Here is a 16274-nt window from a genome sequence, read left to right as displayed (position 1 = left end):
AACTCAGCAATGATGCCATGGTATCGTTGCCTTCCTCTTAGTGTAGGTGTTAAACTTCTCTCCTTGTCTTTCATGAGCCTAAAAGTCACTAGATCCACTTCATATTTTAGTCCTTCTGATTTTATCCCTACACATTCCTGTTATGCCCTTACATAGCTCTCTAATAATTTTCCTTTCCCTAATTTTGAGTGGATCATCATCCCTCCCATCAAACATTGCCCTGTGCAGCCCATCTACAACAGGGACTGCACACTGTTAAGTGGAACGTTGCCCCAGCTCTAATCTTCCTATAGGTCATTCCTCATTAGCAGAATGGGAATGACAAGTATGAGCTGGGTGGGGTTTTTGTTAATGCCTTATGGCCTAATTATGTGACTGGGCAACAGCCAGCACAACAGCTGGTTTGGTCTGCAGCATGCTGGTAGCAATACTACATTTGTAAATTCTAAATCATAACCTGTTTGTGGTATTTGAGAAACAGTTTTTAAATGCCAATACTAATACTATTCCTTTCCCATTATAATGAGTAGAAAGATAAATCAAACAGAATCCCATGATAGCATGATTTTGTTAACAGCTCTCAGTCTTCACTGCAGGCTGCAGATACCCAACTTTTCTAAGCCAACTAAATAATCTTAATGTCAAGCACTATGAATATTTGCCAACTTCCAACTTCAAGACCTCCTTGTTCAAGTCAAAAGGATTCTTTCCCAGCTCCAAACTCTCTCTACATATCTTTATATTCTTTGTACATTTGTTTTAAATGATAATCCATCAGGAAGACATCCTGTGTACAGATCAACTCTCTCTTCATGAATACCTGTCTCACTGGCCATTCATGGCTGCTAGAGTGGAATACAGTCAACCTCTGGCCAATATAAGCAAAAAGCAGGGAGTAGGTCTTCAAACACAGGGATCTGCACCACAGCATGGTAAAAACAAAGATTTTGCCCAGAACGATGACTACTCACTACTTTTACACAAAAGAGAACTCTCCAGCTTCAAATGGTGACTATGAACCAGTGGGAGAGTCAGACTTCCATATCTCCAAACAAAATAAAACTCTGAATTAATTCATTTCTTTAATCAAAGAATTGAAAGGAATTGAAATTTTCTGCTAGGCATACTGTCAAACTGACAAAGTGACTCAGCAAGCAGAATAATTGGTCTGTAATGTGATTATATTTGGGGATTCAGGTTGGGATTTAGACATGCTGTTAAAGACTGAACTGAAATAACTGATTTAACACAAAGTTGTCAGGCCTGCAGTTTTAAAAGGTCCTGCTGTCAGTCATTAAACAAGTGGGAACTTGGTGCAAAAAATAATTGGCTGCTGTATCACCTTAGTGGGGCTTCATTAGTAAATATCCTTAATAAGCTGATCCATATTTGAAACATAGTTCCTGAGAAGGTGAGAGTGATGATTTTTAGATTATTCTCCAAAACCTGTCCTCTTGCACAACAGACTCCTTTTAGGGGAGGGAGACAATCAATAACCATGCATCTCCAATAAACAGACCCTCTCTCCAAGACCCCAGCCATTAGGAAAGGGAGCAGCACAGGTCTCCAGGAACTCCCCAGGGTCAGGCAGTACCAGTCTACTTAACTAAGAGTCAGTCATACACAGAGGAGCTAAGCACAGTACCAGGCAGGAGAAGAACTCTTGTTGGCACCCTTAAATACAAACTGCAGTCAATGTGTAACAGGGGAAAACAAAGCCCAGCAAAACAAAAAAAAAAAAAAAAAAAAAAAAAAACAAAAAACAACAAAAAAAAACATGCACTGAAAACTGCATAGCCAGAAATCTTCTGGGAAGCTAAAACACAGAGAACAGAAGTTGCACAAAGATGTCTGCATAAACCAAGCAATGCATATAGGGTAGTTTAAGAAAAATTAAGAACATTTATGAAACATCACAGTTTTATTGCCCAAATAGTGCAGAAGTGCAGACACATGAAACAACACAGAACCAGTAGCATCAGAACTGAGGAATCACATGATGATAAAAACCAAAGCAGAGCAGAGGGGCAGAATCACCTCCCTCACCCTGCTGGCCACGCTGCTTTGGATGCATTCCAGGACACAATTTGCTTTCTGGGATGTGAGCACACCATGACATATCACATCCAGTTTCTCATCCACCACATCCTTCTTGGCAGGGCTGCTCTCTGTGACTTCTTCTCCCAGCCAGTTCTCATATCTGGGATTGCCCTAAGCCAGGAGTAGCACTTAGACTTGTTGAACCTCCTGAGGTTCTCGTGGGCCCACTTCTCAAGCTTGTCCGGCCCCCCAGGATGGCATCTCCTCCTTCTGTTGTGCCAACTGCACCACCAGCTCACAACCTCTTGTGAGCCCTCACAATGCTCTTGCATGTCCTCACTTCCCAACATTAAAAAACAATCCAAGCTTTCTAGCAGTGCTGTTTTGTTAGGCAGGGACTCACTGACCTTTTTAAAGTTAATTCTTTAATATGCCAGAATTATATTACTGTTTTCATCTACCTATATTCCTGTTTGATTTGTGTAAAAAGTACACCAAGGAAGACAACCACACAGTTTAACTGCAAGACTCTACTTGGTTTTCATTAGTGAAAATGAATACAACAAAACCATCACAGACAGCAGTTCCCATCAAGATTTGATTTGGAAGCTTTGCACAGAAGCTAAAAATAAAAGACTGTGCAGTCATAAATCATTTAAAACTGTGCTCACGGACAAAGAGCATTTCAAGGATGATGGTTCAACTGAAGTGGATGGGATCCCAGGGATGCAAAAGAAGCTGGAATCTGAGAGGATTTTCTAAGCAACCCAAATCCCAGATGCTGGGTTGGGGCAGGGCATGTGCAAAGGCTTTTGGGGAAATTCACTTGATCCAAAGAGACAGTAGCTTCACAGCTGTCAGAGAGAGCTGTGTCTGTCAGAACCTTCAAACACATAAAGTTCATGTTCATAAGGAGCTCTGAAGGTCAAGGTCCTGTGGATTAAGATTTCCTTGGAGGATGTTTTTTTCTTGTTTTCCAGTTTAAAATAAAGTTTTTTAAAGGTTTTTTTATTTGATAGCAAGTATAAAATGCTATTTATCTACAGTCTTGCAGATAGCTCTATACATAGGCAAGAATTACACAGATGTAAGATGAATTCCACATCATCTGTTTCTGATCCAATACTGGGCAAATTATTTTTGCTCTAAAGAGAAAATAATTCAAAAGCTTTCCACAGAAGGCTGCACTTCAATAAACGTGGGGAGCTGGTGAACAGGAACCTCTCGAGAAGCCATGTCTTGTTTGTACAAAGAGATAATAGCCAAATTCTCTTTCCACTCTGCCTTCTAAAGCCTATCAAGTTGTTTAGGGCTTTCAAAATCCTGAATCTATGTTTTCATTACAGATAGTACTTTCCTCAGAGTTTTCAGGAATAGCCAGTGGTATATACTTTTAAATTCAACCAGCCTGACTGTAAATCACTGCAAGAACTCATGGTAGATAATTTCAACTGAGTCTCTCAAAACTCCTGCTGACTGGTGGCCCTGTCACTGTCCGACAACAGCAAAGGGCACGGCTTGCACGGTGCAGTGAACTAGATCTGTGACCAAAACAATGCTGAAAGGACACTAAAGTTGCACATGTTGCTGAGCAGTGTTTTCACAACATCAAGGCCTCTCCTGTTTCTCCTGCTGCCCCCTCAGTGCCGTGAGAGTACTGGGAAGGAACCCAGCCAAGCAGATGACATGAATGAGAATGAGAATGGTATTGCAGCAATGTCTGATTTTCAGCCCATTTTTTTTTTCCTATGGAAAAACAGAATGTAATCCTGGAGTTCATTTCCATCTCAACTTTTACAGGTGATACTGGTTTCTGACTCCCCTTCCTATTGCATTTGAGATATTTCCTATTGCATACTTGAGATGCCCACAGCAGCCACATCTGCAGCAAGAATAATGGGATCAAAAGTTGCAGCAAGTCCATCAGCAACAGTCCAAGTGACAGCACGGAAACAGTTTAGCCAGTGCACACAAATATTGCAGGGTGAACATGGATGTGGGACCAACTGCTAGTTGCTGCAATACAACATTGCTGCTTAATTTTGTCAATGACTCAAGAGGGTGTAAAAAAATTATTTAAAAGCAGAAGCAGAATTCGAAACGATCTCATCAAAATGAAAATAAAAAAGGTCTATAAAAAGGAAATGAAGTCAGTAATGATAAGAACAAGAACACAGACTTGGGTGTAATTTGCCATAATACCAAACTGTTGATTTGAGAGCAGGAGAGGATCTGAAAATTGCAGGTAGTCATGGGCTTAACTATGCCATAGTCTCCTGAAATAGACAAACTGCACTGTGTGTGTGTGTGTGTGTGTCTGTGAATATGAGGATATTCCACCTAGAATGGCAGCACCCCCCTCATATCAGACACAATGATAACAACTCTCTAAGCTATCATATCTCCTCTCGAGACTTCCATCACATCCCCATCTTAATGAACCAGTGAGACTCTAGAATACAAAAGAATGAGAAGAAGAATAGGAAAAAAATAACCTAAAAGAAAATATTGAAATGAAATGCACAGTTTAACCTGAAGACAAGAATTTGGAGACAGCCTAACTGCAGTCCTCAGATATGCAAAAGCAGCCTCCAAAGAATGAAATAATGTTTCACACACTCATAACAGACGAGACAATAAATACTGAACTTGAATCATGGAAAAATCAGATTGAAGAAACTAAGCATTTCATGATGAAAAATAGATCTAGGAATGCCAATGCCACAAATGTACCTGAATTTGTCTTTGGATCAGCTAGATAAAATTATCTCCTGTCCTCCTCTGATTCTATGGATGCCAAAAACCACTTATGAAAGGCTTAAGGTTTACTTAATACATTTTATAAATCCAGTATTAGCAGATGAAGTACATCAACAATTAAAGTTGTAATTTCTTTTGCGTACTTAAAGCTACCTTCTCCTCATGTTAAGGGACATACTCTGACATATTTAATGGTGTACAGCCCAGTGAAATCCCATGAAGTCTCAGCACTTGTTCCCTAAATGTAATTAGTACATATCCTAACACACACAGTTAAACAGAGACATGGAGTGCTGGTTTGAAACAAACAGTAGCCATAGCAGGCTTTGAACCTTTTCCACAATTTAACATTAGCAAACCCTCTGTCAGCCATGGCAAAGGGTGATGACAGGGGACAGGGTGAAAGGCAAAGACCCAGTATTGCAGTACAAACTGCTCAGTCTCTGTGGCTAAGAGGCTGAACCAGCCATTCCTAGCAAGTACTTGCTAAGTCTTAGCAAGTATTGCTGAGTTACCTAATGAAAAGAGGAGCTTGGATAAGACAATGAAAATCTAAGTCCTGCAATAGCAGCCAGGAAAGAAGAGCAAGGGGCTGAGAGATCATGTCACCATTTCTGACTCAATTCACCCATGTTAACTCTAAAATACTACCCACTACATACCCACTTCCAGCTGGAGATGCCACTGTCCATAAAGCCATTATAACTGTTAGTTGTTGTCTTCCACCTCACTGGCCTCCTGAACTGTGGTCAAACATTTGTTAGCTGTTCTACTTTAAAAGGGAGAATATTGGAAGAGCTGGAAGAGCTGCAATGCTTTCAAACAACTACAAAGCCCATACCTGAAACTGGCTACAAAAACCATCTGGAGATGTAAGAGATCACTTGGCATTCCCAAATGAAGTCCTGTAACATGTGACAATAGGAAAGGGGAAGATGTACAGCAGCAACTGTGTATTTTTGCCCCATTAAATATCTATCAGCTGTTAGCAGCTCACATCTTGTCTTACAATGCTGTTTCAAAACATTTTCACATAAAATATCAGAACCAAATAAGATCTTAAAATCACAGCAGAAAGAGCTGGGAGAGAGTTGGAAAAGTCATCTTGTCTAGTCTCAAAGCCAAACTATTGTTCTCATTCCAGACTGGCAGGTGACCAATAGATGTGCATCAATGGTCAGAAACCACAAACCAGAAAATCTTGAGTAAAAAATATTACTTCGAAGACAGTGGTCTATGAAGAATACCTTCAATTTTATCCTAAACGTTAATTGTGCTTGTGTTTTTTTAATAAATTAGTTTTTACTGCATGTATGCTTTAGTGTACTTGCTTTACAAGAGCTAAAAATGTAAAAATAATGAATTTATGCATTTTCAACTCTGATACAGAAGTTAAAGTTGGTTCATCAGAGCAATTTCAGGCTGCCAGCTGCCCTCAGACCACATGTACAAAGGCACATACAGCCTGAGCACTGAGGAACGACCTTTTTACAACTACCCAAGCATCAAGAGCTCAGACTGTGCTTTCTGTAACATAGCCAATGTGAGAGATGTGCCTCTGTGTACAGCGCTTAGGTAACACCCAGAAGCCAGGGAGGGTAAAGATGCTTGTAGGTAAAGATGTATTCTAGTATCTAGTCCTAATTTACCTAGGATATTAAAGATCTTGCTACAGCTACACTTAAAGCAGGAGTGTTTCCATGACTTTTCACCTGTAGTCCAGTTGGAATTAGAAAAACATTTTAATGATAAAACGACAAATGCAGAAAACAGGAAATTCTAAAGCAATTTCAACCAAAGAAAGAACTCTCACGGGAACCATCAAAATTTCTCTTCTTACATGAGAATTTTAGCATGTTGTTTTCCTTTCAGAAGAGTAGCAGCACATATTATACAATCTTCTTGTAACAAGGTAAGACACAGATATAAACTAATATCTGCTAAATCACACATGTGGATTCACTTGAAGAATGAAGATCCTTTCCCTCCCTGATCACACAAAAGAGTACACAGAAGCACATTTATAAGAAATTTACAACATTTATAATAAGAATAATTATATAATAATATATTAATTATTATAAGAATAATTATATATAATTAATATATTATTATTATTATATAATATAATAAGCTTCCAATCCCTGTTTTCCCCAAAGACACCTGAATTTATATTTTCTACCTCTTCATACTAAAGAACTTAGTTTTTGGGTATTCTTCCAGATGAAAGAGGTCTATTTAAAATTTTTTAGTATTTATAAAAGGAAGGACTGAAGTTTAAGCATACCATGCCTTCCACAGTGCCTTGACTGTCACAGCCTCATGAATATTTAGAGATATTTTTGAGGAGGAATAGTTTAACATGACAATATGTATGTCTGGTCTGTGTTCAATTACCAAATACTATTCTCAGTGTATGTGGTAAAAAGGGTAAGAAACATTTTCCTGTACCACTAGCTCGAGTTACTTTTATCCCATATTTCAGAGTCCTTTCCAAGCAATACCACTAGTTTCGTAGTTTCGCTGAAACCAGAATAAAGTAAGCACAGACCATAAGTCAAAGGACTTTTCTATATACAAGCTGGATATTCTTTCTGAAACATAACACTTCCCTTGAGGAACACAAACTCTGAGGGAAGTGATGTCAGAAAAAGTGCATTTCCAGCACAGCATTGGATTAAGACTTTTCCATGTCCTTAAAAGACAGTCACTTCTGCTGCTGCCAGCCTGCATCCCAGGGGGCAGATGAGACTGGAGGCTACATATGCTTTCAGAGAAAACAAGTTTTAGTCACGCTTTATACCACCAAAGATTGGAGTTTAGCTAAATCTGATTCAGCATTGCCATATTCTAATCAACTAGAGGCAGCTACTCTTTCACATCCTATTTGCTAAGCAATCTTCCCAGTAGCCTAAGGAAAATCAAAACTTACTGGAGAACAGTAGAACTATCCCTTTTATCCATGGCTTGCTGGTAAACACATCAGACATTGGATCACTACAATCATCATCAAAGCTTACTTTTAAGTTACTTCTCTTGCAGTGGCACCAATTGACAAAAGTACTACAGAAAACAATTCACAACACAGCAGATTTCTATCTCTACCAGATTTATTTGCCAAAATGTGGTGGTGGGGGAGGAACAGAGAAAGCACCAGATCTTCAGCAAAGCTGCAAAAGACCACCAAGGGACTAGAAATGAAAACTTATTCAACCCTGTAATATTTAGTCAACCATTTCTTAATCTGAGCAGTTCACAATAGTTAACAGAGCTTTAGAGAGCAATAGTTTAGCAGGAAAAGTACAGGAAGCACATTGAGACAAATAAAGCCTTAACCTCTCCTATGCCAAGGGGTTTCCCCATTCCACAGTTTGCAGCCTTTCCCTGGAGCACTGCAGCCTTCTGTTCACAAATCTGCACACTTTCCCTTGCCTCCTGCAATGTTTCTATCCATGTCCTTCTGTCCTTGTATCCTGTTCTCCTTGCTCTCCCAGCTGCCTACCTGCAAAACCCAAGCCTGCTACATCAGGGTTTCCACAGGAAGTGGAAGTGGACACTGGTGCAAGAGTCATCCTTTCCCCACCTCACACTTCCCTACCCTCATTTCCTATCTTTTACACCAAAAAAAAAAAAAAATACCCAAACCAAAATCTAGCAAATAAAATGGTGGAAAGTGGTCCTTGAAATAGCATGCAGGCACTTCCTAGTGACATCCACGCTTAACAATCAAGTAACATGCAACTCTTGCCTCTGGTCAGAGCACACTTCAAACAGCTTTAATGGCATCACAAGTAGGAAAAACAAGCAGGGATTTTGAGCTGCTCTTGATGAAAACTGTTAGGGCAAAGTATTATGACAAACCACCTGTGACACTAGAAGGGATGCCCAGGGGAGGAGAATCACTTGGGGAGATCCTTGTGATGATTTTCTTCTTTGCTGGCCATCAGAGAGAGTTTTCCCTTGAGATTCTTCTTTTACTGTTACTATTAAAGCTGCCATTTGCCACCAGCTATGGACTGTCTCATTATCCTTTGTGCTTGAAAAACAACTACTTCATATTGAAAAATAGTACAAAAAATTGCATTCATTCTTGTGCAGGGGGGCAACAGCAGGTTTATCAATAACATCCTTTGTGAATGTTTGTGTTACTGCAATGACCTCAATTTGAAGACCACAAGGACACAAAATCAGAAGACTATTTTCTGTACAATTTCCTTCTGCAGCAATGTATCTTTATTAATCAAAATGTTCTTAAAATGTACACCATTTTTGACAAAAGTTCATGATAATTAAGCACTGGCTTAATGCATTATAAAAAATATCAGTTGTCCCAAAGATTATAAAAACTCCAAATGCAAAAATTACATTTTAAGAACTCAAATGGCCATATGGATATTGAAAAAATAAGAAAAAAAAAAAACCTAAAAACTAATCTCACTGTACAACCTGGTGTTTCAGGCTTGCAGGTACATGTGATCCAGTGTTCAAAACAGAAACAGATCATCAGCAATTAAACAATATCCTATATTTTGAAATATATTAGCCACACATAACACATTGGTGTTATTCTTGACATCTGAAGTGTAATTCATGGCTTATATAGTCCTTGACTCCAGGTTGTTCTCATTCTTTCTTTTTGGTGAAGTCATATGGTTTCCACCACTGTGCAAACTGCAACACCTTTTTCCTCTGCTCCTCAAAGTTCTGTCTGATTCCTTTTCTCCAGAGCCGTGGTTCCAAGTCCAGCATGCCACCAATAATTTCCTTTGCAAGTAAAAGTAAGATGGATAATGATAAGTGCAAAATTACCGCATTACTTAACACTATCTTATCCCAGAATACAGAAATATGTCTTTTCAAATTATGAGACTGTCCGTTTTCTTCAAGTGCTAATTAAAACTCAAAATTCTAAAAAATATACCAATTTAAACTTAGAACTGCTGTTGTTAGATAGTTGCCTCAGCAAAATTCTTGTAAGCACAGCACATTCACGTACTGCTTAAATATCCCAACATTGCAAGACTGTTAATGCATTAGTGCATTTGTGATTAAGGTAAGCTCAGAGAAAGAAAGCTGCCCACTTTGCTGTCTCTAGTGTTACATTTCTCCCCAGTCACTCTTCACGTTTTTGCAACACTGACTCTTTCAAAAAATGTTTTCTGTGGCATAATACAGAAAGGAAGAATTTATTACAGCTCTCCCTGTATATACATTTTACACTATACATACCATGGGTAGCAATTTAACCACATGAGGATTTTAGTAGGAGTCTGTGAGTCTGTATGTGCAGGCACACTAATTTATACATTATACATCAGTGCACCTATGTATCAATACTATGGCCACAAAAATTCTTAAGTAGATGAAAGTATCTACCATCTATAAGATTATATACCTATAATGTCAAATATCAGCAGTTCAGATCAAATGAAAGGAAACACAAATTTAGAATCACAATCTCAGTATCAGCCAGTAAAAAAATCAACTATTCCTTCATTAGACAAGCCAAGTTACAGTGACTCATCAAGAAAAGACAGATAATAAACTGAGATAGGATACATCAAAGTAACTGTTCTGGCAGCATCTTGGTTCAATTACTTAGATTTTCCAAAATAGAATGTAATTGGTAAATTAATCTTTTACATAACACTACCTTTCCAAAGTAATGAGGGAAATTGTGTTGATCTTCAATCACATGAGCAAATCCTCCCTGAAGGCCGAAGTCCACAGAAAAGTACGGCAGCCCTTTAGGAACCTGCACATACAAAACCACATTTTCACAGGTTTAACCAACATTGTTGGCATTTAGTCAACCTCCCCACAGGAGAATGAATTTGAACATGGTTCTGTAGTTGATAGTTGATAGACACCACATTTTATTTTAAATTACCTCTCAAACCAACTACATGTAGGATAAAATTGCAACAGAGAAATAGCAAAGCAATAGTAAAGCAGGTAAGGGAAAATGACAACATACAGCAACTGGACAAAAAGACACTGAAGAAAGGGTGACTGGGGTGGCTGAACTTCCAAGGCCACAGCTGGAATAGCAGGTAAGAGATGGGGACACCAGCTATGTGCCTGACTCCACATCTCTGAATTACCTAAGTTTAACAGGAATTTTAGGACAACAACTAGCAAGCTGCAGTTATTAAAGATAAGATGTTGACTGTTAACAGTGAAAAAATTGACACTCATGGGGAAGGGGAAACACCTTTTTGGACAATACATTACCAGAAACCCCCTCTATGTGAATGGACAGATATTATCCTTAACTTGCCAAATCAGACAACTTAATAATTCTGTCAGCCTGAAGGGGAGATGCTGGATACCTGCCACAACAAAGACCCTTCAGTCTAACACAAGTGGATCCATTTATTGCTACAATACTGCAAGTAATTTCTGCTCTATCACTGCAACAAGTTATTTTTCACTCTTTTAATTGTTGAGGATGTTTCTGTGCTGGTAAGATTTACAAAGCCTCCAATTCATAAGCATTTCCTCTGCTAAAGTCCAAATAACCATACAACTTTCAAAAGGCATGTTCCATATACTGCTTGAAATACTGACTGTAAAAATAATCATGACTTAATAAAGAGGAGCAACGTAGCATAGCAAGAAGCATTTAACACTTTAAATGGACTTAAAAAATAATCATTAAATAAAGAAAAATGGGTTGGTAGGTGACACCTTAAAGGAAAGTTCAGTTTTGTCTTGCTTCTCATAATTTCTGCACACAATCCACCCACTAAGGTGATGTCTCAGCCATATCTGATCTTCCAGCCAGGTACCACCATCTCCCAGTACAACTTTCCAAATTCCCAAACCTCAGCTCAGTCTCTAAGCCACACTCTCCAATTGTCCTGAAGCCTACAGACATTCCTTACCCTATGATAATGTTAAAATCACAAAACTGTGTACCACTTTATGTTCAATTTAATTGATACAATTAATACCTGGTATTAATGTAAAAAACTGTCACAACTTAATCTGAAAACTAGCCTACCTTCAATAAATATATAATAGTCACAAAAATGTGTGGCTATATAACACACATCTTCCACCTCAATATTAAAAATCTTCAAACCTAACAAATCCAGCATTATTCCTTTAAGATTTGTTTATACAAAGATGTTTCATCCCAGTATCCAGGAGACAGAGAGAGTGCTGTTCCCTTGTTTTAAAAAAAAAAAGATTCATAATTCTATTTATATTTTCACTTCATAAACTTAGCAACACAAACGGCTGTCCTAGGTTAATGAAAAAGACACATCACAGTTGTTCCAGGAAAGTAATTTGCAAAATCTTTGATCTACCTTAATTCTAAAAGTTAATCAAGAAAATTATGCCAGTACATGTCCTCAAAGTGTCTGCTTTGTTCTCAACTAATGCTGGCAGCTTAGTCCACCAACTGTTGAAATAAATAGGAATCTTCTCCCTAATGTCAGTTAAGAGTGCAGACTGGTAATTCTCCTCATACCTATGCCATCTTCTGATGCACTAACCTAATTGTGTTCCCTTTCTTCTCTCTTTGAAGCAGTTAATAAAGGAAAAATATTAGAAGAATTTGATAATAAATTCAGGATACAAACCACTTCATTACTTACAGATTTCCGAATATCTTTTGAAGAAAGATCAATTAACTTCTTGTTCATGGACCACTCTTCATCAGACTCCATTATAGCTTTCTGTAAAATGAGTTTATCTTAAGGTGAAAATAATCCCTCCTATAGCAAATGAAGAACTAACTGCAGTGAAGTACATTGTAGTAGTGCAAGTAACAATTACTTCTTAACAAAACAACTTTATTTTTCCACAAATAACCTTTCTTATTTCCACAAGCTACTTTGTAAAGACATCATATAGTATCTTCAGACCCACCCAATTCAGTTCTTCTGTTTCTTTTTTAAATTAAGCTTTGCTTGACACAAGTTTCAAATACAAGGTCACATTCTCTTTTTACTCACCCCATACAAAACCTCTTATGAATTAATTACACTAAATTTGCCTTCTTTCTCTTTTAAAGACCAAGAGAAGAATTCAGCTTAGAAGGATGATTGCCCTTAAAAAGCCAAAGATGACTCTGTATTCCCCATTGTATGGAATGGGTATAATGTAGAGTAGGTACCTTTTAAATTTCATTTGCTGTGCATTTTAATGGTAGATACTTCTGAAATAAATGACATTGCATTAAATCTTGTTCTTTCTCTTTCCTTGAGTATTCAAAGAAAACACAAGTTTTACCAGCACCTGAAGCACAGCAATCAGATCTAACAGATGGAGGGTTTCAAATGTGGTAAAAGTTACTGTATTGTTGTTCACCGTACTGCTGCCCCACTTTGTCAAAACCTAATCACATTATTTCCAGAAAGCATAAACAGTGTTTCAAAAATCAAATAAAATAATTTACTTATAAAAGGCAAATAATGAATCAGCTGCTGAAAGCTGAAAGGACTCAATTCCAGACAAAAGCCTCGACGAACCTTTTCTTGAAAAGTCAGGGGAAAGAGACCAGAAAAGCTATAGAAGAAATATCTATCACACTGTAGAATATTCATCAGAGGCATAAGACACCTGTAAAATTTGGGCTTACTGAAATAAAATAGGCATGAAATAATATCTACGTTGGTATTTCTTAAAATAGGTAACATTATTTTCTCATTTAATGTTTCCCAAGGCACAAGTGCTGTGTTTTAAGTTTATACTACAGGACTCAAGAAGTACTGCAATCTTTAAAGCACTTCAAGAGACTACTTGTCTTGCATCTTCTAGCATTTTCAGTGCAGTCAGACTTGGGACAAAAGCTCAGTGAAAAACAGCTCTTCCATTGTCTACTTGAAAAACTGAATTATTTCACACCACTTATTTTACAATCAAGGAATATTAGCAAAGAATGGATCCAGAAGAAGTATCAAAGAACACGTTTTCAAAAACAGCACTTGCATATCCAAACTGTTTTCCATAAATAGATGAATTATGATATATACATTCAAATTACTTCAGACAAAAACATTTTTATGTACCTTAAAGTAGATTGGAGCCATATCTCCTACTTCTTTTGGAAGAGGAATGCATTCATATACCATATGATACCGCTTCTTCATACTCATATTTGTTTCTAGGAACACACAGTCCAAGTCTTTAGCTTCAAACATTTTCACCAATGCATTTCGGAACATCTATTTAAAGAAAAAAAAAAAGCGTTAATTAAACTAAGTTTGCAGAACTTTCAGATATATTACTTCACTTGTATATTGTATTTTTAATAAACTAACAATAAAATGAAAAACAGCAGCAATACTAGGAAAATTCTGTATTATTTACTAATTTAATATTAACTATATTTCCTATGATAAAAAACATAGGAAGTCTAGGAAACTATTTTTAAAAACACAATATTAACACTTTAACACAATTAAAAACACAATTAACACTACAAGCTTAGTTTTAATAAATACCACATATTTTTACAGCTGAAATTGAATCTATGTTGAACTTAACTGCAGTGCCCCATAACAGTAGGCCCCAAGCTTGCAATTTCTAAGAAGGTAATGACCTGGCTTTTACTGACTGTTGTTACAATTACCCTTTTACCACTCCTTCCAATTATACAGTTAACAAAAAAAAATAAAAAATTAAAAGAAGTAAAGTATTTCCACTAGGCATGCTTGATCATTAAGTCTAATGTTAATAATTGTCTCAAAAAATAAAGTCACTATCTTCACTGTATGGAAGCAAACCAAATGTAATACTCATTATGTGTGGCCTCAAACTACATTTACCAGTTCCCTGTCAGAGGGATGAGGTGCTGCACCTATCCAAAGTGTACTTCAGTTAACAATTCTGATAGTTCCAGTGACAGGGTCCTGCACACACCCAAGAGGCCCTGCAGCCTCTTCTACCTGCTGGGGCACTGGCTGCCCATGTAGGTGAGAAGCTCCGATGTGCTGCACTTATGAACTGGATCAGATCCAGCAGAAAGAGATGGGGTACTGAAGAGATATGAGAAGTGTGGACCTGTTCCCCTGTCACTCAGATGCTGCAATTAAGTCCAGGCTCTCTCTTTTGGTCCTTGCCTGAGCTGTTTCAGGGATGCCTGTGCCCGGCCAGGTATCAGGCAGTTCTTGCCCCTGACTTAATCTCAGACCTAAGCCATCACTGTAAACTTGCCTGGCCATCACTGGGCCATGGATGACCTTGCCTGCTACTATGGGAACACTCCTGGCCTGGTACCTTGCCAGTAAGATGACCTCCCCCATCTGCCTTGCCCATCACCTTGCACCCCTAACATGCTTTCCTGCAGAGCAGCTGGCTCTGGCTGTTCCCTGGCTCTTGACAGCTGCATCCAAGATATGCAAGAGCATCATTCTATAGCTTACCATGTTCAGATGCTGAACAAATTATCAAGAATAAGGGATGTTTTCTGAGAATCATTCAACTCATTTTCAAGTGCGCAAAAGATCTAACTGTCTGATAGGGTGAATGTTTCTGAAAATTTCCCAAGATCTTGAAAAATGCTTTTTAAAAATGAAGATTTTTGTCTTACATGTGCTTCTATACCATTTCCACAGCATAAGCCAAGAAACTGTAGGAGCCTCATGGACCAAGGTACCATAGCACTGAGACTCACATAATTCATAGGTAGTCCTTTTTGCACTGATATTTTTTCCCAGTTAACAATGCTCAGAAGTACATACACCATTAAAAGGCTACTCTCATCTAAAGGTTTGATTCCTTATCCTAATGTAAATGGAGAGTTGATGAATCAAACATACATAAACAAATACACATGATCAACATCAGCAAGTACTGAAGTAAAATAGAAGGAAAAAAAATCACTACCAGGTTCTCAATGCAACAAGACTAGAAATTGAGCTCTCCATCCTTTTGCCATCTTGATCAGTATGAATCAAACTAAAAGTCTAAGAAACGTGGCCAAATATACACCCAAACTAGGCATTTAAGCTCTTCAAAGCAGGTCCTTGTGCCCTGAATTCTTCCTCACTTATGAGCTGCTCCATACTGTGACAGGAGAATGCTACCATCATGCCCGTAAAGCAACTGCTGAATTACAGCCAGAAGACACTGCCCAGTGTTCCATGACTGATATGGGACTCTACAGCTCAGAGTGTCAGGCTACTCTGGATTAACAACTTTTCCTCTTCTCCTTTCCACTCCAGCCACAAGACCTCTACTTCTGAAACACACTGAAGCAAGCAATGTGGTGAGATACCAAAGGCTGAGAAAGACTATTACAGCTGCTACCCTGCAGTATCAACTGAAGTACAAATCCACCAAAAAGCCTAGAATATCAGCAGATGTTAGCTAACTTTCCCCAGTTGCACTTTCTTGTTTTTTAATACATTGGACTTTTCCTCCAAATTCTGAGCAGGCCAAAGTATCAAGACTAATTACCACCGGAATGGGAAAAAAAACATCCATAAAGGGGAAATAAGAAGGCTTAACTTATGCTT

At 38.0% G+C, this 16274-nt stretch overlaps 1 protein-coding gene across 2 annotated transcripts in view; it reads right to left on the bottom strand.

The window, feature by feature from the left end:
* Positions 1–9011: 9011 nt before the first annotated feature.
* The window catches only part of CWF19L2 (CWF19 like cell cycle control factor 2), a 61714-nt gene continuing 54451 nt past the window's right edge, over positions 9012–16274 (bottom strand). For both annotated transcript variants that reach the window (XM_014257632.2, XM_088052192.1), the window contains exons 15-18: positions 13824–13979; positions 12408–12488; positions 10454–10555; positions 9012–9564 (exon numbers count right to left, since the gene is read on the bottom strand). In XM_014257632.2, coding sequence (XP_014113107.2) covers positions 9424–9564; positions 10454–10555; positions 12408–12488; positions 13824–13979 — 480 coding nt within the window. In that variant the 3' untranslated portion in view covers positions 9012–9423. The remainder of the gene's footprint in view (positions 9565–10453; positions 10556–12407; positions 12489–13823; positions 13980–16274) is intronic.

This window comes from Pseudopodoces humilis, chromosome 2, assembly GCF_049639895.1.
Source record: "Pseudopodoces humilis isolate 2021_Gansu_Grassland_sample_001 chromosome 2, ASM4963989v1, whole genome shotgun sequence".
Classification (NCBI taxonomy): Eukaryota; Metazoa; Chordata; class Aves; order Passeriformes; family Paridae; genus Pseudopodoces; species Pseudopodoces humilis.
Note: the sequence above shows the minus strand (reverse complement) of the source record. Positions and strands in the feature narration are given on the sequence as shown.